The sequence below is a fragment of the Emydura macquarii genome, unplaced genomic scaffold (genome assembly GCF_026122565.2).
Source record: "Emydura macquarii macquarii isolate MOO-44397 ecotype Brisbane River unplaced genomic scaffold, CSIRO-AGI_Emac_v2 contig_1253, whole genome shotgun sequence".
NCBI lineage: Eukaryota > Metazoa > Chordata > Testudines > Chelidae > Emydura > Emydura macquarii.
Genome location: NW_027131390.1, coordinates 54,518,819 through 54,545,524, shown reverse-complemented (window position 1 = coordinate 54,545,524; position 26,706 = coordinate 54,518,819). Strand labels below are relative to the sequence as shown.

The following is a 26,706-nucleotide window of genomic DNA, read 5'->3' as shown; positions in this document are numbered from 1 at the left end:
CTAGTTATGAGTTTGCCCAGGAAAAGTGTAGTGTGAAAGGAGGATGAGGGCAAAGGACATAACCCTGTGGTAAACTGACGGAGGGAGGAAGAGCCAACAGAGGAGACACTGAAGAAGCAGCTGGAAGAGGTAGTAAGAGAACCAGCAAAGCAGAGTTGTTGAAACCAGGAGAGGAATAGTTTGAAGAGGAAGGGAGTATTCTGCCATGTTGAAGGCCCCAGATCTAGGAAGTAAAAAATGAAGAAGCAGCCTTGAGATCTGTTCATGAAGAAATCATTGTTAACCATAACACAAGTAGTTTCAGTGGAATGGGAGGAAACTAGACTGTAAAGGGAGAGTTAATGGAGAGCAGTTCAAGGCACCCACTAATCCACTAGTCCCTAGGAAAGTTGCACTAGACTGTGGAGCAGCGGTTCACAATCTTTTTGGCTCAAGGACCACAGATGCCATTTTTACAACCCTGAAGGGCCACCAGTCTCTGCAACTGCAGCCAGCCAGAAGGACGCTGCCTCCCTCCTCGCTGATCTCCCATCCCCCTGGCTGCAGCTGCGAAACCACACCCATCCTGTAGCCCCATGGGCTCCACCTGGCTTCCTAAATAGTGGCTCCCTTCTGCAGTCAGGGAGATGGATGATCATTGTTCCTCTCCCTCTGGCTCCAGCAGGGACCCAGTGCCTAGGGATCCAGGCAGAGCACTTTGCTGTGCTCCCTGCTACAGCCAGGTGGAGGGCAGCGCTTGATCTCCCGTCCCCTTGGCTGCAGCAAAGAGCCTGCACTGGTCTTTTAGCCCCATGGCAACGCGCTCTGCCTGGATCCTTAGGCGGTGGCTCCCTATGCAGCCGGCAGGAGTGGGGTGGCGGGCCGCTTTGAAAGCCCCGCGGACCGCGAGTTGGGAACCACTGCTGTGGAGGATATTTTTGTGCATTATACTCACTGTGCTGTATATAGCAATTGCATATTTTTCATATCTGTAGTATATCCATGCGAGTTTGCTTGTTTGTCTCTTGTCAATAGCAACGCAGTTCAAGGTATTAAAACCAATCCTAACCTTTGTCTTTAGCATGAAAAAAGGAACTGTGTTGCTATAGCCTTTCACAACTGAGATTTTTGAACATATTGGAATCACTGCTGCACACTTTCCTTTCCCCTTTAGCAACAGAAAATACCAAAGCTGTTACCAGTTGCTAACAGATTTCCCTTAGTTCCTCATCTATTGCTCAGCTGCTATTTACTTGTGGGTTGTGGGTTTTTTTAAATTAAAAAAAAATATTGCTTTCCTGTTGTCTCTTATGATATGATTCAGTGAACCTATCAAGCAAACATGCTTTTATTGTTCTTGTTTAAATACTCATTATTGTGTTTTACACAGTTGAACAGGAACTTTCAGATTCCCCTTTTTTTGTGATTTACCCCATTGGGCCAGGTTTGAGATTTCTAAATATAGCTGAAGCTGGTTCTCAGTTTTGTTGGTTTTTTAAAATCCATAATAGTGTTTGACAGTGTTTAGTTGCAGGACTCTTTATTGTATGATGCTTACAATGCTTGGTGTATTACCTTTTGGTAGTAAGCGCTACGTACTATAACTAGAGGTGTATTTATAATCTCCCTAAATATTGGCCCACATATGCACTATCCACAGAACGTCAGTAAAATCTTTGCATTTAGCATTAGCATTTTATATTTTACCATAACGTCAGGAAAAGCCAATGTCTTGCACCAAGCAGTTAGATTCTTTTTGAATATACCAAAATATTCTCATTCAGTTATATTCCAAATGTTTATATATTCCATAGAGACCCACAACAGCAGCAAGACTAGGTAGTATCCCACTACATTCTCAGTTCAGCCCTTTCTTTCTGCACTAACCATTGTTTCAGGCCATGGCAAGGTTTGGAAGGCGTGCTCTTCCTCAGGTCAACTCTCTTCATCTTGAAGGATTCTTCAATTTGCATGAGAAATTGTGTGCTCTAAAGACATACTGTATGCTTTAAATAAGGCCATTGTGTCATTCATTGTTTCAGATTTGCATCTAAGTCCTTTCTAAATTACTCTTTTGGCTATTTTGAAGGATTAATTAACTCCTTGATGCAGGGCATTGGAATTTGCTGATGCTGAGTACTAATGTAAAATGCATTAGCATTTAGCGTTGGGAGCTCTGGACAAATCTAACCAAGAGATCAATCTGAGGAAATATCTTTTTCCAGAGTTTGCTAGGTGATGGATTCTAGATTCTTAATTTGAGGTCATTAGTTATTTAATTGTCCTGCTTTGAAATCTTGTCATCATATACTTTTCCCACAAAGCGAGGCTTTAGCTCAGTTTTTAAATTAAGTTAAAGACTGAACCTTTAAATCACCAAGGGAATGTGACATCAGTCGTACGTTGCTGCTCTGTCCCTGATCCCACCACAGTTGCTAAAGGCCTAAGGTATAGGAAATGTAACACAGCTATGGCCCTGTTATTACTTTTTCCAGATAGTGGTTGTAAAATTTCTGGGTAGCCCTTCAGCTTTTTGGGTACGAAGGTAAGTTAGCTAATGGACTGCAGCCATGCCAGTGACATTTCAATAGCTAGATCCCCATAGGCAGACGCCAACAGGCTGTAGTCATGATGATTTGCTGTAATACCAGATCAACTGTGTACTTGGTGATTCAGAGACAAAAGGATAGCCAAACTGGAATACACAGGAAAGAAGCCTCTCATTCTTTTTTCAGTCTGGGTTCAGAAGCCCACTGAAAATAAGAACTCTTGTCTTAATGTAACACAGCTCCATTTGTACAGTTAGCTTAACTGGACTGGAATCAGTGGGGAAATACTAGATTTGCAGATCAATGGCAACTGCAGTTCATATAAGTGGTTGTGTGTGTGCGCCTGTCTCCGAGTGTAGTGAACAAGAAATGGAAAAGAGAATGTATCTGTGTATTAGTTACTTTTTTCCTCTTTGAAAATGCTACTTTTTCCTCACATAACAATTCATCTTAAATTATTTAATTTCCTTTTCACAATATGAGCCATGAATATTTTATTTTTTGTACTCTTAATTTACCAGTTTCCTTTTGAGCTAAGTGCCCTAGTGATTTTAATTTTTCATTTTACTTGGAAGAGAGAAATGACCCACTCTTCCTTCTAATCTCTTCCCCCCTATTATTACCATTATAGGCCTTGTGCTCAGAATGATACTTTTATGACCAGCACTGTTGATCCTATAATAGTATTGCAGAGTAGATGGCATGATATACAGATATTGACTTCCATTAAGTGTAGCAGTGTGATGTATTAAAAATTTTTCTAGTGTGTGTTGCTCTGCAAAGTTAAGCATTTGTGAGAAAAGTTACCAGTATAATGTAGACAAATAGAGCAAATAATAGCTGTATGCTGCATGGAGAGAGATTTTACATGTATATAGAGAGGGATGGAAATAAATAAGTAGTCATGGGTAAATAAAGAAGAGTCAACTAGATTAAATTACAATCAGATTCATATGAGGTGATTTTTATAGTCATTTGTGGCTCAACTAACAGAGAAATCTGAGACAGATTGTGTCCTTTTGCATTTGGTGGAGAAGACCAGTTGAGGTGACCAGAGTACATAACCTTCTGTTCTGGGAAGCTGTTTAGCTATTATGAGACCTTAATTTCCTTTCATCTGTGAAGCACATCTACTGTACAAATATGTCAGTTAAATAAAACTGTTTATTTTAGTGTGTACAGAAGGAGGAGGGGGTGGATGCATCTAATTAATTTAAAAATGTATTGGTTGGTTGGTTGGTTGGTTGTCAAATCATTTTTTGAAAAAACCTGAATGATGCTCTTCTTCCTCCTCCATAGTATTGATGACTCCTTAGTTATGTTTATAGTTTGTCCAAAGCAGAGACACGAGGATTTTTCTGTACTAAAAATGATCATGCATACTGCCTACTAAAGACTTATTTGTTTAATTAGGGGTCTGTTCTCCTCTTAATATGCATGCATAAATCTCATTAATGTTAATAAGACTTATATAAGTGCACTGAAGAATAGACCCCTTATTCTCATTACTTCACTTGGATAATGAGATAGTTGCTTAACAGATCAGAGCACAAAGTCCAACTTGATTCCTTTTAAAAACTAGAAATCACAAACTTGTATTTTGAGAAGCAAAGTATACTTTTATAAAATACCAGCTTCTCTACTTCAAGTTAAAATACCATTATTTAAACTGTAATTAAATGAATACAATTGAGAGTTGTATCTTTAAGGGACAGTTTGCATGTTCATTTCTATGTGATATCTATTTAAATATACACACACTTAATTTTCATGTTTGTGTATGTAGTGCTTGTTAAAACAAATGGAAACTCCAGTGCTGCTGAAAATATAGGCTCTAATTTAACAGGCAGGTCTTTCCTAGGGATGACCAGCTTTTCATAGATTTCTCTGGACTTCTCTGCACGAGTTCATGCACGACAAGCCAGGATGTTAATCTACAGGACACTAGTTTGCTGTGCACAAACTCGCCATGTTGCTCTGCTACCTCATTCACTATAGAACTCGGTGTACAGTAGCAGGGTCCACACGATGTGTTAATGTGTAGCGGGGCTGGCATGCTGCTAAGTCACACCCTGGTTTGCCACATACAAACCCACCATAAAGACCAGTCCTCAGACTCCAATTTTCTAGTTTTCCAGAATACTCCTCTGCAGGAGAGGCCTAACACAAACTGCAAGATGAATTCTTGAAAGTGTCTCCTCATTGGGTACATTCTAGTATTGTATTGTATTCTTCATTCAATACACTTTTCCATTGCTCATTTTAACAACCTTTATCAACAAGAAATAAATACGGTACAGATAGCAGAATTGAATTCTACCTTTAAACAAAAAAATCAAGTATTTTTTTTCTTGTATTTCAATAATTATTGCTAAATAAATGAAGAAAAATAATTAACAGCAAAGTTATAGAAATAGGGACATATAATGGGAATGCAAACAGATTCCTTAACTGTACAGTGCTGGCAGGTGCCAGTTTAATAGGTATTGCCATTAGCAGCCATCTGTAGAGAAAGTGAAATGTGTTTATCTCACTAAATTATGATTTATGCCAGATAAAGCAGTCAAACTAAAGTAATATTTATTTTATAATACAGAGACATTGATTAAATGCACATGGCAGCTCAAATCCAATTGACATTTTAAGTTGCAGTGATTACAGACATGCAGCCATTTATTTAACTGTTGCTTTAAAAAAATGTGTCTCCTTATTAATAGAAGAAAGTCAGGCCTTGCTAGTATTTCAGTAGGCTGACCTTTTGTTTTGCTGACATGTAAAAGGGAGCAAAGCTGACTTTTGAGATAATCATAATTTTAGAATATATGGAGTTACAGTAGTTTAAGAATACCAGACCCCTTTGAGCCCTACTCCCTTCTCCTCTTTCTCAGTGCAGAATAGTCCAGTGGATAAAATGTAAACATGGGATTTGAGAAACCTAGATTCAGTTCCCTGCTCTGCCACAGTCTGTGTGTCACCTGCAGCCAGATTTTTAAAGGTATTTAGATGCTTAACTCCAACTGATTTTGATGCTTCAGTTCTCCATTTGTGCAATGGGGATAATAGCACTTCCCTACTTCACCATGTTGCTGTGAGGATAAACACATTAAAGATTGTGAGGTGCTCAAATACTACATTAATAGATGTCATATAAGTACCTAAGAGAGTTTTTTTTATTAAAAAACGTATGAAGATCTGGCATGACTTCCCTCAGCCCTTTTTCTTTTGGCTCCCTAGTATACTCTCCTTTCTCACCTGTCACCGAGACTTTCTGCCTGCTGTCTTCCAGCCTTTCATCTCTTTCCAGTTCTTAACCTCCATCACTCTTACTCTCACCTCGCCTCTCAATTCTCTCCTCAGCTTCTCATTCTCAGCATGTTTTTTTCTCTCTCAGTATTAATATGCTTTCTCCTCCCCTATCTTAAAAAATGACCCACCCTCAAACCATTACCCAATCTTTCTCCTCTCTTCTTTGTCTCCACCTCCTTGAACCACGGTCTGAAGCTCCTTGTAGTTTCTTGACCCTTCCTAATCTGGCTTCAGCCCTCTACACTCCATTCAAACTGTGCTTGCCAGAATCTCTAGTGACTTCTTTAGTCAGTTTCTGGGCCTGTATTCTTTATCCTCCTTGACATGTCAGAAGTTTTTGGCACTATCAGTTCTGTCCTTTGTTAGCTTCTGCACAGATCTGTTCCCTCAGGGTTCTCTTACTTATCTGATTGCTTCAGCAGGGTCTTGTTTCTTAATTTTTCTCCTCATTTTCCCCCTCTCTCTGGGCATCTCACAAGGCTCCGTTCGTGGTTCACTCCTCTTCTCCCTCTACATCCTATCTATATGTGCTTTCATCTACAAAAGCATATATTTGATTACCATTATGCCAATGGTACCCACAAGTCTCCTTCTCTGCTGACAAGCTCTCCCCCATCCCCAATCCATCATTGCAGCCTGGCTTTTTGACTTCTTTTCATGGACATCTAATTGTCATCTAAAACTCAACATGGCCAAAATTTAGCTGTTCCAACAACAAGCCCTCCCATCTCCATCTCTTTATCATTGCGAACAGCAGTGCCATCCTTTCACTCACTCAGGCCCATAACTTGAGCATCATCTTTGACTCAGCCCTTTCTGTAGACCCACAAATTCAGGCAGTGTCTAAATCTTGCTAATTCTTCCTACACAACATCTCTAAGATCTCGCTTTTCCTCTCTGACAACACTGCTAAAACTCTTGTCCAAGATCTTATTTCACATCTCAACCATTACAACCTCTTCCTTCCTGACTGTGCAGCTTAGCACCCCTCAAGTCCATTTGAATATCTGTTGTTAAAAGCATCGGCTTGGCTCATCATTCTGACTACAAAGAATACTGTCGCTGCCCCTTTCCCCCCATAAATTTCCTCCACCTCAAACACAAGTTTTTTGTATTTATCTTTTTAAGGCCCTTCTCAATGTAGCCCCACCCCAACATGCTGATTTAGTGACATTCTGCTCCAGCAGCATTCCCAGCCTTTACCACTCACCAGTCACCTTGTCCTTTAAACATCTTTGTGCTTTCTAACCCAGCATGCATGGGAAAAACTGCTTGATACCACATCCCTACCTTTTTCCTCAGTCATATACTTCCTTCAGATTCACCTCTGCTGTGATTCTTCCAACCACATCTGCTGTGATTCTTATGTCTGCTGACCATAGCTAGGCAGGTGATGAGTTCTCTCCTTCACTCTAAGCCCCCCATTCCTTCTTCCTACTTCTGCTCCTCATTAATAAAAAAACAGCAACACATTTCATTGGTGTATGTAACTAACAAAGCTGTGCAGTTCATCATCATGTTCATTTGTTTGTATGTTAAATCTCCATCCTCTCCCAGGCATCTCTTTTGTGTCTTTTAGTTTGCAAATGGGGCAGGGATTGTCTGTAATCCATGATTGTACAGCGCCCAGCACAGTGGGATCACAATACTGATTGCAATACTGGGCACTATCCGAATATAAACATATATTAATCTGCTACAACAAATAACTAATAAAAATACCCTGCACTTCTGTAGCACATTGCATTGAATCTAATGAGCCCAGAGTACTTTACAAATGTTTATTTAGCCATGATAATGTAAGAAAGGTAAGTAGTCATTTATAATGAGGAATCTGAGGCACAGAGCAATTAAGCCAAGGTCAGTTAAGCCAATGTGGCAGCCATTGCTATGTGGAACTCTAGGTAAATGCTGATGTAATATGGATTACTGCTATATATATATATAATTTGTGGTGACATATATATTGCTGCCTATTGCCAGTAGACTAGGAACTTTAAAAGATATGTTTGAGTCTTGAAAGTTGACTCCCAAATTGAATAGTAGTCTGTATGTGTGTATCTACAGTATGTGCTATACAAAGTTCTGAATCTGTACTATAGCTCTTCACTATTTAACTTCAGTGTTAGATTTGAAGTAATGTACTGTATTCTTGTGCCATTTATTGTCCTGTATTTGAAGGTAGTGGATACCTGGCCTTGCACTAACCCCAGATTATCAGATTTATAGGTAATAAAGTGAAAATAGAGATGTAAAAATTATTTTCCAGTGACAGGTGGATGGTAAAATTGTGTATAGATTTTTTTTCTGGTAAGAAAATAATAAGATAAAAAGCAAGCTGTATTTCTTTGTATTCTTTCAACTCCACAACCAGGGGTTTTTTTGTTTTGTGTTTTGTTTTTGTCTATATTTTGTTTTTCCTCATCTGGAAACCTAAATGCATTTGCTGTTGGAATAGTTTAATATAACTGATATACTAATGTTCTGCATTCAATTAAAAACTACATGGATGAAGTAAATTATTCAAAGAAATACACTTTCCTTTATTCTGTTGTTGTGGAGGGTTGTGTCCCTGCAAATGCTGCTGTAAAAGTGCTCAGCCTTTATGACAACCAGTAAGAGGGGACTCTGAGCATTCACTGTGTTAAAATATATTTTGGTTTGTTAGTGATACATGTTAACATTATTGAATTTTTTGTTTTAATGTGACCGACCCTATAAAATATCAATCTAAAGGTGAGAACTTTGTGATCCATTTGACAAAAGGTGGAGATTTTGCAGTACTTACCATTCATGCTCCATAGAAATAATTCATGCTTCATAGAAGATCATTTTTACTAGAACTAGAAAACGTGATATTTCCTTGGGGCTGGATGTAACCGGCTTGACCTAAATTATTCTAAAAGAAATAAGTAATTTTTTCTTTCCTTTAAAAAGTTAAGGTATGATAAGTGTATGTGAAGCAATAAATTAATGCACTAGCCTTTCTCCTCTGAACACATGCATTCAATTTTTTCTTAGTGTCTACCTGTTTAATCTTTTCCTGTTTCTAGTGGACATTTATCACTTCATAAAACTATCCTTCACCTGGGACAGTTGAGTCTGCTAAACAAAGTGTTGCAATAGTAGATCCAGATTGAAACGCTTTGAAAAATTACATGGAGAAATTTTCAAGCATGGTACTCTGTCTGCCTATAGCCATTGCTGTTGAACCCTTTCATCATGTATAATAAATATTTGCTGAATTAATTTAAATTTAAAATTAAAACAGCAATTTAAAATCCTTCAAACCAGAGATGTAATTGTATCTGTGGCATCCTTAATATGAACACCAGTGGTGTTTCGGGAAACCTCCCCATTATGAGACTTGTAATTCTTGCAGAATGGCTTCGTGTAAACTGCCTAATTTGTTGATTTTCATGTGAAGGATGTTGTAACTAGTGAGTGGTGAAAACCAGTTTGGCATGCAGTTCTGAATGGGTAACTGGCTTTAGTCCTTACTGCTGTAATAACCTGGATCTGGTTTTATTGCAGCTATTGTCTGGAAATTACTATTAAAAATCTGTGTCATAGAAATACTTCAGTGTTCTACAAAGACTTGTACATTTCTGGATGTTTGGCGAGAAGAGAGTGGGGAAGCTGTGGTGTAATATGTGATTTATCATCCCAGTTAGAGGTGCATCACATTTTTGACAGTCTGAAATGCACTAAAATATTCCAGTGGATATATATTTATATAGTTCATCCTTAACATTTATTTTAGTTGAAATACTGACTTCCTCTTATCTTGTGGAAATATTTTAACTGAAGTGAAGTTTAATCTTTTCTGGGTTTAGGGCAGCGTTTAAAAAAATTGCAAGGAGATGATCCTGTCATAGTGAAAAAATCCCTACAGACTAGGGCCTACTGTCGAAAACTTATGTCATACTATAAACTGCTGTCCACATACTTGATATCCATTTTCAGCTGGGTACTCAGACAAGTTAATCTTTCATTTGAAGAAGATATTTTTTAAATTACCAAAAAAAAACCCCAAAACCCACAACCCTCAATGGCCCAAGGTTTGAATAATTTAGTAGTTCAAGATTTACCTCTGCAGTTTAGTAACTTAGAGATCTCAGTCCAACACTGAGCAAAGCAACATACAATAAACCACAACTGTACTATCAATATATTATCTTTTTTGGTCTAGATTTTTATTAAAACGCTGTATGATCACACATAGTATAAGTTTACAGAAGAGCTAAAATGAGAACTTTTAACCAACTCTTCTGAAATGTGTGAGTGTGTGTGTGTATATATAATGTATATATACATATATGTAGTGAAAGTCCGTAACTTCAATGTTTTAAATTCCTAGCTATATTCACACACAGACCTGGTGTATTGATACATAAGTCACTTGAAATATCATGAATTTAGTTTCCAGAAGAACACTATACCTCTTTATCTGATAAGTTAGGTATTATTATTGTGTCTCTTAACTCTTATATAGTGTTTTTCATCAGTTGATCTCAAAATGCCTCACAATCCTTCATGTATTTATCCTCGCAACACACTTGTGAGAAAGGGAAATGTTATTAGCTGCATTTTATAGATATGTAACTGAGTCACAGAGAAGCTAAGTAACTCCCCCAAGATCACATGCAAAGTCTTTGGAAAGCAGGGAATTGAATCAGGGCCTCCCAAGTCCTAGAGCAGTGCCCTACCCATCGGCCATTCTTCATATCAGTTTTTGTAAGCCAGGATAACACTTTTGAGTTGTGGGATGTCAGTTTATTTGTTTTGGAATGGGAAGGGTGCTTATTACAGAGAGGGAAAATTAAGAAATAAGAAATCAAGAATAATCTGGAGAAGACTCATTATGAAGTATTTTCTTGTTTGCCCACAGAGATTGATGGACCCAAATCTGTGGAAGACATCTCTAAGGGAGGACATTGTATGGTTAGTGGACCTTTGTATTAGTGGTGATGAGGGATATCCTAGTTGTCAATAAAGTGACTCTTAATTGTCCTTCTCAGATATTTATTTATTGTAATTAGTCATCTCATCAGTCACCTTGATGTACACATGACCTATCATAGAGAGAATTTATTGGGCAGAGTTTAGATCACTCCTGATGGTCCTCTCATTATGAATCTCTTTCTTTGTGGCAGCCATGGTTTCTTTTGACATCTACAGAGCACTTATCACAGTCGTATCAAAGCACCATACAAGAATTCATTCACAGTAAGAAGTTCTAGTGCAGTTGTTCTAGGTGGTGGACAACTTGGTGAATTTGACTGTCGTCATTTGGAAACAGTCAAAAAAAATGTTCATTGTGAAGAGTATTCTGTCTCCTTTTTACAGATCAGATTTAAATTGGATCACTCATTTCTATAAAGATGGGTCCATGCCTAGAAGGGGCAAACATTGCATCATCTCTGGTTGAGCTTAGATGAGTTTCATTCACAAGTTTCTATAAATCTAAATGGAAAAATAACTTAAACAGTTCAAAGGTTAAAGCTTAATGGAGCAGGAGAGGCAGAATATAGACATGAAACAAGCCTTGCAAGTATAAAGGTGTAGTAGAGATGTGTGCCTTAGATATCAGAGACAATTCTAAATCTTAATTTTTAGAATCTAGAAATGACTAGTGCCTGAAATGAATAGCTCACAAGAAGAAGGGGAACAATGATAATCAAATGGGCTGTGTAATGCTATACCAATTTATAAACCAAAAGGAGAATATTAATGAAGACTAGCAAGAAGGCCATGCTTGTGATGAAGCAGAGAAACACTCAAGATTTTAGCCACAGAATCTATCAACCATTCTCCAATTTTGGAAATATTTAGCAAATGCAATCTGCAATTCCTAATTATTTTCCTGAAATTTGAGTTTAAAAAAATCAGAGTATAAAAAAGTACTCCTTATTGTCACAGTCTACAGACTAGTTAAACAGAAGGAAGTGTTTTTTCTCAAAGCAAAAATACCAAAAGTAGAAAACTGGAAAACAGACTGGATAGCTGCAGTTTCCTCTTATTCTTGCCCAATAATAGGGTCAAGCTCTCAGTTGCAAAGATCAGCCAGAAAGAGAGACCTTGTAAGTAGAAGCCTTCAGAAAAAGACCCTCAGAGGGAAACAAACAAAACCCAACACCTAGAAAGAAATGTAAATTGACACATCATCTACATACAAATAATTGAAGAAATGAGATTCAATTAACAGCATCAAGTAACTGTTGCTATCAAAAATAAAGCAGTGGGCCCAGAACAGAATCTCATTGAATATCCACAGGAAATTTTAAAAAGCAAGATAGAGCAATTTTACTACAAGCTACACATAAAAATACATTACATGAGGAAGGACTCTAGCTATAAGAGTGCAAACCCCCTGGATACCAAATGTAGATGATAATATACGTATAAATATCTTATGATCAATTGTATTGAATTGTGCAGACCAGTTACACAGAATCAACAGAAATGGCAATCCACATGAGTGAACAATAGTAAGATCGTTATAGACCTTTAATAAGGCAGTGTTAGTTCAGTATCTGTTCAGTTTTGAAATCCATTTTTTAAATACTCGTGTTGGTTTTTTGAAGAAACAGCAAGATTTGATTCAGGTCAATGCACTTTAGCAATTTTGAGATATAGAGTGAAGAAGATGGGCAAAAATTACTGATAACATGCAGTTTTATATTAGACTTCTTTAACTTGCTGATAAATGTGTAGTGATAGTCTCAGTTCCAACCCATACTTCTTTAGATGAATGGACTATAAAATGGATAGAGAGCTGGCTAGAACATTGGGCTCAACTGGTAGTGATCAATGGCTGAATGTCTAGCTGGCAGCTGGTCACAAGCGGAGTGCCCCAGGGGTCGGTCCTGGGGCCAGTTTTGTTCAACATCTTTATTAATGATCTGGAGAATGGGGTAGATTGCACCCTCAGCAAGTTTACAGATGACACTAAGCTAAGGGGAGTGGTAGATATCCTGGAAGGTAGGGATAGGATACTAAGTGACCTAGACACATTGGAGGATTGGGCCAAAAGAAATCTGATGAGGTTCAACAAGGACAAGTGCAGAGTCCCCCACTTAGGACTGAAGAATCCCAGACACAACTACAGACTGGGGACCGATGGGCTAGGCAGCAGTTCTGCAGAAAAGGACTTGGGGGTTACAGTGGATAAGAAGCTGGATATGAGTCAGCAGTGTGCCCTGGTTGCCAAGGAGGCTAATAGCATATTGGGCTGCATTATTAGGAGCATTGCCAGCAGATCGAGGGAAGTGATTATTCCCCTCAATTCGGCATTGGTGAGGCCGCATTTGGAATATTGTGTCCAGTTTTGGGCCCCCCACTACAAAAAGGATGTGGACAAGTTGGAGAGAGTCCAGTGGAGGGCAACAAAAATTATTAGGGGGCTGGAGCACAAGATTTATGAGGAGAGGCTGAGGGAACTAGGCTTGTTTAGTCTGCAAAAGAGAAGCTGGATGTTAAATAATACCCCTAATCCAGCAGAGGACATCATGAAGCATTTTGACCTTATTAGAGACGAAATTAGCGAACTTGTCAAGCTAATATGCATTGGTGTGAAACCATAAAACCAGAAAAACAGTGCCTTAAACAGTGTTAAAAACCTCCAGGGCCATATTCAAAGCCCATCGAAGTAAATGGGTGTCTCAATTCACTTTAATGGGTATTGGAACAGGCCCCTAAAGTTGCCATGGTTTGTGCTTGTATGATTTAACCAATATAAATCTGTTATTTAGAACTAATGCATTTTCTTTTGGGTTACAGTGGAATGAGTTCTACCTATACTTCATAGTGAAGCTTTTCTCAAACTTCCTAGAAAGAGCTTAGCTAGAGAAAGAGAACTCTCTAAGTGCACTTCTGAATAGTGACTGTAAAAGTGGTTGGTCAAGTTCTGTGTTTCTCTCAATAGCTCCATAACAGATTTCTCAGTTCACAAGTAAGTTTTTACTCTAGCCCTGCAAACTCTCCTTGAGAGTCAAGATGTATTTCTTCCTGTTCAGTCATTATCACCCAAACACAAAGGTTTTTGAGGCTGGGTCATTTGCTTTGTTATAACTGTGCAATCCCATTTTCCTTAGTGGCATTTCACAGATATAATCAGAGCAGAATTTAACTTGTTAATTGGAATGGAATTAACAATCCTTTAGGTAATTCACAAATGGGAATAAAATCCAGTTTTCCTTCTATTAGCTGTATTGGATCTGCTGGGTTAACAGGAGTAAAAAAAATAGCAAAAACTTATTTTATTTCTAAAGTAAACTAATATAACTGAATTCAGAGGAAGCAGTGTGTTATGTAAGAAGGTAACATTTATCTTTTCTAGAGCTGGGCAAGAAACAGTTTTTCCAACCCACAAGAGATTTTGAGATTTCAAAAATTTCCCCATCTTGAAATGAGACAAAAAGTCAATCTTAAAAATTTTCACAAACCAGTACTCTGTGGAAAAAATAAAAATTTAGATGAGGTAAATTGAAATATTTTGTTTTTGATAATTGCAGAACATTTTGTTTCGATTTTAACTTTTAAAGGTATTTCCCCTTTTTAGTGTAAATTAACTGAATTTTCAAAACAAAAAGTCATTTTGAATTGAAAAATGAAATTTTTGTTTTGAAAATGTCCAAACGGGGCATTTTAACAATTTTGGGGCAGGGGAATTCAAATTGGGACCATCGTAGAAACTGAACTTTCCCCACAGTTTCTGTTTCGACAGATTGACGTTGCCCAATGAAAAACATTTCATCTGAAAATTCCCAGCCATTTCACTACACTTTTCAGAGTAAAATTTACTAGCTGAGAAACCAGAGGAGTATTAATATGTTAGGAAAAAAACTGTTGTAATGTTGAACCCAAGAGTTAATATCATAAAATATGTGCAAGATGTGGGGGAGGATGAGGGGAAAGTGTACCAGGTAAAAGTGAAGGATGGTGAATAATAGCAGTTCTCAGCATATGGAGAGAGACTACTAAGCTTGAAACTCAGATACATCTATTTTTATTTTTTGCTTCCTCTCACTTTGTTAAATAGTGATTTGGGGGCTTCCCAATAACAATTTCTGTTATTGGGAAAAGATTCAATGAGCATAGGGCAAGCTCTGCTGGAGGGGAGACAGAGCTCTGCCATTCCCCTTCTCTAGGGCAGCAAATGCCATTGGGCTTGGTTCCCATATATGTGTAAGGGGATTAAAGCTCCTTGCACCTGCTTTCTTTCTGCCTTCTCCTTCCCATGCAGGAACAGACACAAGTCCCAGGATTGGACTTGCACAACTGATCCCTCACTTTATAAAAGGAAAGCAAGGTTATAGTTGGTTGTATTAGCCAATGTAAAGGGCCCATGTTAGCCTTAGAAAAATATCTAAACATTTAGCTAGAGAAAAGGAATAAGTCAACTTCACTGCCTTTGCCTCTTTATATAAAGGACTCCAAGATAATGCATTGAGGTGGGGGAATGGCAAAGTCCTCTAAACATAACTATGGTCAGTCAATACAAAAAAGTCTGCAAGCAAACAGGTGAAATAAAGATAATTGGAGATACAATTCTAGGTAAATTAAGGACAAAATAGTCATAAAAAACAAGATTGCCCTTAATTACTTGAGTAACACTATTTTTTTTTCTGAATTTTAACTTTATGATATGCTTTTCTCTTAGTCCAGGAAAGCGTTCTCTCTACACTGGACCTCCAAGAATCCTGCTATGGGATTTGTCTTAATCACTCATGGTTTTATGCCCAGATACAAACCCCCTCCTCATCTTGTTTCTGCATTGAAAGTGGGCTTGTTGTTCATTTAGACAGAAAGTGAAACAGACTTTGCAAAACCATTTACAGAGGATTTGCTATGGCTCCTGATGTTTTCTGACAGTCTAATTTCGTCCTGTAGGCCACCTTGCCATCCTTCTCTGAACAGCAGAGATGTATGTGGGGGAGGGAACGGATATGAATCTAACTTTTAAGTATTTTTTAATTGACCTTAGGTAGACACTTGGAGCTGATGGAAAGGTTGCAAATGGTCCCTATTAACAAGTCTGTTTATATTAGATGATGATGTGCTCCCAAGCCTGGTGATTGAGTAACCTTTTGTGGAAATGTACATTTACATACAACCCATAAGGTACAATTTCAGTCCCGTTCATTCTTCACTTGTCATTGAGCTAACCTTAAAAGAATATGGTATAGGGTTATCTTAACATAATCCACCCTGTTTGATGAGGGGGCAAGTTTGATGCTGGTTTAATAAAAAATAGCTTTTCATGTAAATGATGCTTAAAATCATAGGTTCTGAAACAAACTATCATTGGCATAAATATGTAATGCTTTCAGAAAGAAAAGCACAAGGAAGTCTGGACAGTCCTGTGAAATTTGGATATTTGTGGCTTTTGGAATAGACAATATGACATGAGACTGTGATTCAAACTAATTTTAAATGTAATTTTATCCAAGAACTCAGTCACAATCTGGTCCATATAATGTAGCAGGATATCAATAATACTGTGAGCTGTCTTGCTCACATTATGACAACACATGATCATTTACCTCCAAAAACCTTCATTTTTACTGGGGTAATCTTTTAATAGTGAGTAGCTGAATTATCTATGTAATTCATTACCCCCTCAGCTGTAGTATGAATGGGATATGTTCTGGGATGTCATTTATTCTCCATGGTGGCATGGAGAATAGACTGGGGATTTAAATTGCCTTCCACTGCATGAGCTAGATACATGCTGATGACTTGCTGTGAAATTGCATTTAGTTTGGGGATCTCTGATGCTTCAGAATATAGTTCAATCAGTTGTACTGATGTACAAAGGCATGTGATTTATATAGGTAGACTAGAGGTAAAATGAAAGAGAACCAGGGGAAAATGAAATTAAAATGTTAGTTGATGTTATTTTAAAAAGTGACTTGTTGAATACAGGGAAAGAATAAAAAATTGTTATAAAGAGGAACATAAGTGTGATAGCAGAAATATGATATAGCTATAGATCTCTCTATATATGTGTATAGATATATAATGTGAGACATAGCATAACCTTAACACTGACATTGTACACTTATGATTTCACTGGCTCATTACACATTGCATCAAGGATCCTAAAGTGTTTATTATGCCATTTGCCAAATGATAGTTATTTCCTGAACAACTGGCCTCTACTGAATGTGCGTGTATTCTGTCCATCTTTAATAATGAAGCCTGCACTTTGGCGCAGAAAAATAATCTGGAAATGATCTGCAGGAAATAAGAGAGAAATTGGTAATATCTTTAGCTCTTCTGTTTCACGTCATTTCATTTGCTTCACCAAGTGTTCATTTAAGGAACTTGGGTATTATGGATCAGGCAGATGAATCCCTTAGTGGATATTTGAAAGCAGGCTAGAAAACAAACAATTCTCAAGTCAATTGCATACATCATTTTTCCCTATCAGATCTAAGATTTACCCTGTCCATCTTGGTCTAGTTATAAAAATAATAAACAACATCTGCATAGCACTTTATAAGCATTAATTAATCATTACAACATCCCAGAGAGAATAATCATTGTTATCACTGTTTTATAAATAAGTTAGGCAGGGCCAGGAGAGGTCAAGTGAGTTGTCAGAAGTTCAGGCACTGGCTTAAGTTCTTAAATTGGTTGTGCTCTTATGAGTTCCTGGCTATATGCTGAATCTTGGATTGTTAGCCGAACAGGTCATGGTTCTGTTATTGTAAGCAGATTTCAGAGATTAGATAGAGAATGTTATACAATTTGTTATTGTTATATCTCTTAAAAGTATTTAAAAAAATAGGTTTTTTAAAATAAATCTATGTACCTTGGTTTCTAAATATAACTTAGATTAACACTGAAAGAACTTTAAAAATCCAGTCCACTTTTCTCCTTCTATGATGTGTTTCATTTTTTCCATTTCACTCATCTGGGACATTGAGAAAAGATGAGTCAGTTTCATTTCCTATTCCTCATGCTTTAACACAATGCCACAATATCTAAGTTGCAAACTCTGGAAGGCTCTTTGGATCTAATAAAAAACTGTTTTTTATTTTATTTTATTTTATTTTAACATTCAGAAAAATGTTTCTCATAAGTTTTGAAAAATTGCTGTAAATAAAACCTTCACTTTAGGAGACTGTTCCTTAAATTAGATATATATAAAACAGCTGCAAAATACCTTCAACTGAAGGCAGTGCATTACAGTGTGATTAGTTAATATTTTTATTTTAATTTAGGATCTTTTGCTTTTAACATTTTTTCAGGAAACTAAAAGTAGATATCTGATTAAATTACCCAGTGAGAATTTTGGGTAAATTTAGTTCACTGAATTGTTGTACATGACATTTTGCAGATAATTCACAATTAAAAGCTGCTTATGATATAGTGTAGTCAGGAAAAAAATGGTTTATTTTTCTTTTAAAAAGAAAAGGTAAAGGACAGCTTTTCTTCGTAAATAGTTAAACACATTGCCTTTTGAGTCCTTTAAAACATACTGAGTGATTACATAAAACTAGTATTCTCAAGCTACCAGCAGTCAGCTCTGAAAGTTAGTTGTTTCTATGTAGGTGGAATACAGCTGGATCCTCTTCACTTCTGAATGTTTTTTCTCTTAGGTCAGTATTTTGTACTCATTGCTGTTGTAATAGAGAGCAGTGGTCTGGTTTCGTTTATTAAAAACTTGGGTTTAAGTTAAAAGTACATCAGAGACAGACATGTGTTGAACATTATTCTGTGTCTGGACTTTGAAGAGCCACCCAGGTATGTTTAGGATTTTGTATGATGAGGAGTTGAATTAGGTTTTCAGGTACTTGCATCCACCCCAATTTTTTTGCCAATCTTTTTCTTTAGCAGAGATTTTTTCCAGCCCCTAAGTCTATGCATCTGCATTTGATAATAAGGCTGACAAATGTCTTTAATTAGACTTTTTGGAATAGCCATTCAGAGGCAACTTCCTCCTGTATTCTGTTGTATCTCATAAAGAAAGATTTTTCACATTAGTAAAGCCCTTGATTACACTGAAGCAACATAGTTGTTTTGTGTTATAAACTTGTTTGAATTTAAAAAGCAAAATATTTTGTTCTGATTTGTTTTTTCCTAGTTCCTTCCTGTCCTGTTCCATCTTTATTGCCCTATTAGAAATTTTGTCATGGTACTTAAAGCACCTAGTAACTTCAAGGCAAGAAGCAAGAGATCAACTTTTCCGAGGCAAGGTTCCATACTTGTACAGTGAATTTAGAATTGCTACAACGGTTAGCTAGAGCTCTAACAACACCTTTTTTCTCCTGAAAAGAGAACTTGACACATCTATTATGTCTGGAAATTTCTGCCTTCATAGAGGAAAATGTGTCACTACTGTGCATGTATCTGACCTGAGATTTGTATTTCTCTTATCTCGTACACTTGTATATAATGAAGGAAGTCCTCGTAGGCATGATCAGCCACAGCGAGTGAGTGAAACATAATGGTTTCAATCAAGGTTTCTGCTAACCCAAGTTGGTTGTTACTCCTTTAGTCAAAGGTGCTGGCATTCACCTTGGAAACTGAAGATAATGATTCTATTCTCAGATATGTTCCTTGGATATTTTACCACTCTGTACAATGGAGCTACTGGTCACAACCTTATACTTAAACTTTCAAGGTATTTTTCATTCTAAATCCTATTTTTCCCCCTTTCTAAAAATAACCTACTTGTGACCTCAATTTGTTCTTCATTTAGGGAATTTCATGATAGCTTCCATTGTGCATAGCTAGACAGGAAAGATTTCCAAATGCTTTGTGTCAATCTGCCTACATTCCAGATGCATATGTGTGTGTTCAGAAGACACAACCAGAGTTAACTGAGAGAAAACAGACTCTTCATACAGCAGATACCTTTCTACAACACTGAAATAGCTGAAGAAAGATTTACAGTGAAAAGTCTTACAGCTGCTGTATGCAGCACTGTTCATTATTGTTACCGTTATCTCTGAGATCCTTCGGGGATGGACGTGTGTGTGTGTGTGTGTGTGTGTGTGTGTGTGTGTGTGTGTAAAAAAGATGGTATTTGTAATTGAACTCAGTATTCTGTGTAGTAGAGTTAGGCGGAGAAAGGTAATTCCAATTTACAGAGGATTTTAATATTTCAGAATTTTGTTCTGATTAGGAACAAACCCCCAAAATTTTGAAATTGTCCACAAAAGGAAATAGAGCCTCAGCTCCTGGGCAGTCCACGTGATGAGCTGCCCCTGGAAGCCCTGGGGTCCCCAGCCATGTGGACTGCCCCTCAGCTGCAGACCAGGCAGGCTGCTGAGGGGATGAGCTGGCCAGAAACCATGCAGTGTTTCATCTGTCTGTGTTCCACTGGAACACTGGTGAAATCAGGCTGTCTCCAGGAAAGGTTTTTGTGTTGCCAAATTAGCAAATTCAGAAGAATCAGTATTTCATCAAAATTTTTCCAACCAGTTCTACTTTGTAGTGGCTGCAAATCATAGAGTCCCTTATAATGACAGCAGAATGCAACAGCAAGCACACACCAAGGACTGAATATTTAAACTGTGTGTGTAAATAGAAAATCACAGCAAAGCTTTTCTTTGCATTGCACAGTGTTATGGATTATCTTTTATATGTTTGTGGTTTCTTTTGTCCTGGATTACAGGGAGCTCCGTAAATAGGTTTCATATGGTTAAGGTAGAAGTCTCTCCTTAAAGGTAATTATTTTCACAGTTTTAGTTTGATCCTTACTACCCACAGAATGAAGTAATTTGTCAAGACTTAACTATGTTGATTCTTTTCATTACTTTTCTCCTGGTTTCCCCGCCAGGAGCCAGGGAAGCCGCCTGGGGTTTGGTCCAGTGGTCAAGGGCTTCTTACCTTGCTCCCAGTCAGGAGCAGTGTCCAGCCACTCAGCTCTCCAGGGAAACGGGGGGCAACTGGGCTCTAGATGCCTGTCTCTGGAGCCGTGAAATTGACAAGAATGACAGCCAACAGCCAATGAAAGGAATGCAGTGTCTTCTGACACTGCGTTACCCTAAGTACACCGACATAAGCCCTACACCTCTCATTGAGGTGGGCTTTTTATGTCAGCATAACAGGGGAGTTACATTGATGGGAGGAGTATTTCAGTGTGTACATCTCCACTGTTTTATCAACAAAAGCCGACTTTTGTAGTGTAGATCGGCCCTCAGTGGGCAAGAGGAAAGTCCAGCTTTCGCAGTTTGGAACACCATTGCAGTAAGCTACGTATATATAAATGCAGCTGTATCATCTTTGTTTTGGCTGACTAAAAGTAATAGTGTTGATGTAATATACTTCTTGTAAGACATTTGACTTGATACCACATGACATTTTGATTGAGAAATTAGAAGGATACAAAATCAACGTGGCACACATTAAATGGATTAAAAATTGATTAACTGATAGATCTCAAAATGTAATTGTAATTGGAGAGTCATATTGATGGGGTGTGTTTTTCAGTGGAGTCCTGAAGGGATTGATTCTTGGCTCCAGGCTATTTAACATTTTATCAATCACCTGGAAGAACACACAAAATTATTACTGATAAAGTTTGCAGATGATACAAAAATGGGGGAGTGGTAAATAATGATTACAGGCCACTAATAAAGAGCGATCTGAATTGTTTGGTAAACTGAATGCTGGAAAAAAATGTGTTTTAACATGGTCAGAGATAATACTTCTAGGAATAAAAAATATAGATCATGCTCTCAGGTTGTGGGACTCTATCTGGGCAAGTAGTGACTCTAAAAAGGACAGTGCAATGCTGTGGCCAAAAGGGCTAAAACTAGTCTTGGTTATATTACCTTTTGGCACTGGTGCAATCTCTACCAGAATGCTGTCCAAAATCGGTATTCATAATTCAAGTAGGATGGTGATAAATGGAAGAGGATTCAGAAAAGGGTTACGAGAATGATTCAAGAAATGGAAAACATACCTTATAGTAACAGATTCAAGGAGCTCCATCTGTTTAGCTTCACAAAGAGAAGGTTAAGAGAAGACTTGATCAGTCTATAAATAACTAAATGGGGAACAGAAATTTGATAATAAAGAGCTCTTCAGTCTAGTAGGTAAAGGTATAACAAGATCCAACGGCTGGAAGTTGAAACTAGACATTTTCAGACTGGAAATAAGGCACAAAATTTTAACAGTGAGGGTCATTTCACTATTGGAACAATTTATCAAGCAGTGGATTTCTAAATCAAAATTAGATATTTTTCTAACATGTATGTTCTAGCTCAAATGGGAAGTAATTCAGGAAAATCTGATTATCTGTGTTATACAGGAATTCAGATCAGATAATCACAATAGTCCCTTCTGATTTATAATCTATGAATCATCAGTTATTGTTAACAAATCCATTTTAACCCTAACTTTATCATATAATACCGTACATGGATGTTTTTCTTAAGTTAGAAAGTGAGTAGTGCTTCCTTATTGCTTTTTAAAAAAAGGATTCACTGTTGCACAAGCCTGTAGCATTGAATTGGTAAAAGACCCTTTTTGTATTCCAAACAAAACGTGAATCTCTTCCATGAAATTAGAAGTTCCTTTCACATCTGCATGTGCCACTGAACTTGCAAAAATCCTTCTTTCTTGTTTGAAGACTGTTAATTTATTTGCTCCTTCTGTGATAAAAAAAGGACTTGAAGTTAAACAGTGTCACTTAGATTTTTTTAAAAATTCAGTGTAGAGCAGTTTCTTCACTAGAAGGGAAAAGATGTTTGGGTGAGAGGCAAAAGTGATAACAATAACTTGTATTTATATACTTAGGAAAAAAGTTTAAATTCTCAACTTTAACTTTTAATGTGAAAATCTCAGCAATGGTTATAATGTAAGTGCTAGTATGTGCTTGATACAGATAAGACTCAGTACCGCTATCAATTGTCTAGAGATGGACTGCAAACCCTTCTACCCTTGATATTCCAAACACAATTTTGTCCCCTCATGCATAGGTACTACAACACTTTTTTTAAAAATAAGCTTTTGATATGACTTCAGCCCATTCCCCTGGCTCATATAAAGAGAGTGGGCAGGTAGAGACATATTGGAATGTATTGGGGACAACTTCTTGTTTTAGTAAGTGGAGGAAGTAACCAGTGGGACAACCATTTTACACTTGATTCTGACTAACAAGAAGGAAATGGTTATGAATCTAATTGTGGAAGGCAACTTGGGTGAAAGTGATCATGAAATGGTGGAGTTCATGATTCTAAGGACAGGCAGGAGTGAGAACAGTGGAATAAGAATAGAGGATTTAAAAAAAACAGACTTGAACTGGCAGGTAAGGTCTCATGGCAAGAAAAGGATAAAGAGGTTCAGGAGAGCTAGCAGTTTCTCAAGAAGGCAATATCTAAGGCACAACTGCAAACTATCACAATGCAAAGGAAAGATAAGAAAAATAGTAAGAACTCTTTAATGCCCTGAAGCCCAAAAAGAAATCCTCAGTGGCATACTGGGGGTCTCCGGTGCCCAGGGCCCAAGCCTACATTTGCACGCCTCCCCCCCCGGCCTCACGACTTCCCCCAGGCAGGACAAGAGGAGTCCTGGTGCCGCCCCCAAATGCCCCAGGGAGCGGGGGTCTTGTACCAAGCTTGGGGAGGGGGGCTGGGCTGGCCTGATATGACACGCAGGGGGGGAGGCGCTCAGGGGCACCTCTCAGAGCCTCCTGTGCCCCCCCACCCATCGTGAAGGGCTGGCCCGGTGCCCCCCATAAACACACTTACCCGCCGCTCCATCCCGTCACCAGCTTGGATGGGGGGTGGCCTCACCTCCCCTGCCTGGGGGGAGAGGGGCACCAGGCCAGCTCTTCACGACAGGTGGGGGGCGAAGGAGGCTGAGGGCGACTGCCTCATGAAGGGCCTGCCCGGTCCTCCCTCCCCCAGGCCAGGGGGTGAGGCCATCCCATCTGAGCTGGTGCCAGGCTGCGGGGCTGCAGTGGTAGGTAAGTGCATTCTGGGCTGGCCCTTTGTGGAGGGTGGGGGCGCAGGAGGCTCTGTGTCCCCCAGAGCCTCCTGCGCCCCCTGCCTCCTGCGCGTGGTGAAGGGCCAGCCCAATGCCCCCTCGCAGGCTGGCACCCAGGAGCCTGGTCCCCACACATCCAGTACACCACTGGAAATCCTACAAAAAGTGGAAATATAGATGAGTTGCTACGGACGTGTACAAAAGAATAACACAAGCACATAGGAACAAAATGAGAAAGGCTAAGGCACAAAATGAGTCACACCTAGCAAGGGATATAAAAGGCAGTTAGAAGAGGTTAATTAAATACATTAGAAGCAAGAAAAAGACGAAGGAAAGTGTAGGTCCTCTACCTCGTATGGATGGAGAGCTATAAATTAAGACATCAAGAAGGCTGAAATGTTAAAAGCCTATTATGCTTCAGTCTTCACTAAAAAGTTTAATGGTGACTAGATACTCAACACAATTAATATTAATAACAGGGTGGAAGGAATGCAAGCCAAATAAGGAAACAATGGTTTAAAGAATATTTAGGTAAAATAGATGTATTCAAGTCGCAGGGCTTGATGAAATTTATCCTAGGATATTTAAGGAACTAGCTAAAGCAATCTCAGAATCATTAACAATAATCTTCAAGAACTCATGGAGAATAGGTGAGATCCCAGAGGACTTGAGAAGGGCAAACTTAGTACCTATCTTTGAAAAGGGGAGCAAAGAGGACCTGTGGAATTATAGACCAATCAGCCTAACTTGGATTCCTATAAAGATACTGGAAGAAATTTTTAAACAATCAATTTGCAAGCACCTAGAAGACAATAGGGTTATTCGGTGTAGTTAGCATGGATTTGTCAAGAACAAATCATGCCAAACCAACCTAATTTCCTTCTTTGACAGGGTTACTGGCCTAGTGGATGGGGGGAAGCAGTAGATATGATGTAATGTGATTTTAGTAAGGCTTTTGACACAGTCCCACATGACATTTTTATACGCAAACTAGGGAAATGTGATCTAAATGAAATTACTATAAGGTGGGTGCACAACACATTGAAAGACTGTATTAAAGAGTAACTATCAATGGTTCACTATCCAACTGGGAGCATACATTTAGTGGAGCAACACAGGGGTCTTTCCTGGTTCCAATACTAGTCAATATTTTCATTAATGACATAAAACTGGGAAGGGTTGCAAGTACTTTACAGGATTAGAATTCAAAATGACCTTGACAACTTAGACGATTGGCCTGAAATCAAGAAAATGAAATTCAATAAAGATAAATGCAAAGTACTATAATTGGGAAGGAAAAATCAAATGAACAGTTGCAAAATGGAGAATAACTGAGTAGGTGGTAGTACTGCTGAAAAGTAACTGGGGGTTATAGTGGATCACAAATTGAACGAGTCAACAATGTGATGTAGTTGCAAAAAAAGGCTAATATCATCCTGAGGTGGATGAACAGGAATGTAAGACACAGGAGGTAATTGTCCAGCTCTGCTTGGCATCGGTGAGGCTTCAACTAGAGTATTGTGTCCAATTCTGGGCAGCACACTTTAGGAAATCTGTGGAGAAGTTGGAAAGAATCCAAAAGAGAGCAACAACTATGATAAAGGTTTAGAAAACCTGACCTATGAAGAAAGGTTTAAAAAAAAAAAAAAGCATGTTTAATCTTGAGGAAAGAAGACTAAGTAGGGACCTGATGAAAGCCTTCAAATATACTGAGGGCTGTTACAAAGAGGGTGATGATTAATTGTTCTCCATGTCCAGTGAAGGTAGGAAAAGAAGTAATGGGCTAAATCTGCAGCAAGGGAAATTCAGGTTATATATTAGGAAACGCTTTCTAACTATAACGGTAGTTAAGTTCTGAAATAGGCTTCCAAGGAAGGTTGTGGAAAACAGGTTGGAAAAATGGATGTCAGTGATGGTTTAGGTTTACTTTGTCCTGCCTCAGTGCATGGGACTAAGACCCTGTCTACACTTACCTCCAGGATTCAGCAGCAGTCGACGGGAGTTACACAAGCTATGCAAAAAACTTGCGTTAACTCGCATCGACTTCTGGGCTCCTCTTCTGCGCGCCGTCTTCACTGCACTGCGCTACTTGTGAAGGTGGTCTTAGTACGTCGATTTCTGGATCGACTGAGCGGGTCTTCACTGACCACTCAGTCGATCCAGAGCAATGGATCTGATGGCAGCAACTTTGCCACCGTCAGTGTAGCTGTAGCCTTAATGATTTTTCAAGGTCCCTTCCAGCCCTATGTTTCTATAATTCTGTGATTCTTATCTCTGATCATGTTAATATGGTGAACTGAGACTTGGGTGATAAATTTACAGGTTGAGAATATGTGTGCAGTGAATTGTAGGCTTAATTGGTAACATTTAAACATCTAGCAGCCTGATAAGCAGCCCAAAGTAGTACTACCAGTTGTGTGTCTAAAATTAAGAGCCATTACTGAAAATTATGACCATTGGAGCAATACATCCGTAACCGCTAGACTAACTGCATAATGAAGTGCTATGAGTTTTTGTACTTATCTAAATTACAAATGTGTGTGGTTAAAAAGTAACACACACTTGTTTTAAGCTCCCTCTACAGCAATATGTGCAGCTCTAATGGCCCAGCATTCCTAGTCCAAGTGTCACATACTGTGTATTGTAATGTGTGACCCCAGAAAGGAAGAGTTTGGTTTTGGGATGATTTTGGCGGTGGCGGTGAGAGGCATTGTGGGCTTAGAGGGCCCATCTAACACCCTTTTGAAGTCAATGGGCAGCTTTCCATTCATTTCAATGGGAACTGGATCAGGCCTGTAATGAGGATCCAGGGAGGTCTCCTGCTTCGGATTCCTATTTAAATATGCACATATTTAAATAAGGAAGGGTTGCAAAATGCCTATATTTACATACCGGCATAATTATATGCATATTCAAATAT

At 38.4% G+C, this 26,706-nt stretch overlaps 1 protein-coding gene across 10 annotated transcripts in view; it reads left to right on the top strand.

Moving 5' to 3' along the window:
* The window catches only part of PARD3B (par-3 family cell polarity regulator beta), a 656,325-nt gene that overhangs the window by 469,258 nt on the left and 160,361 nt on the right, over positions 1–26,706 (top strand). For 4 of the 10 annotated variants that reach the window (XM_067548846.1, XM_067548848.1, XM_067548849.1 and 1 more), the window contains exon 19: positions 10,726–10,778. The exons of the other annotated variants lie outside the window; for them this stretch is intronic. In XM_067548846.1, coding sequence (XP_067404947.1) covers positions 10,726–10,732 — 7 coding nt within the window. In that variant the 3' untranslated portion in view covers positions 10,733–10,778. The remainder of the gene's footprint in view (positions 1–10,725; positions 10,779–26,706) is intronic. 10 annotated transcript variants of the gene reach the window in all.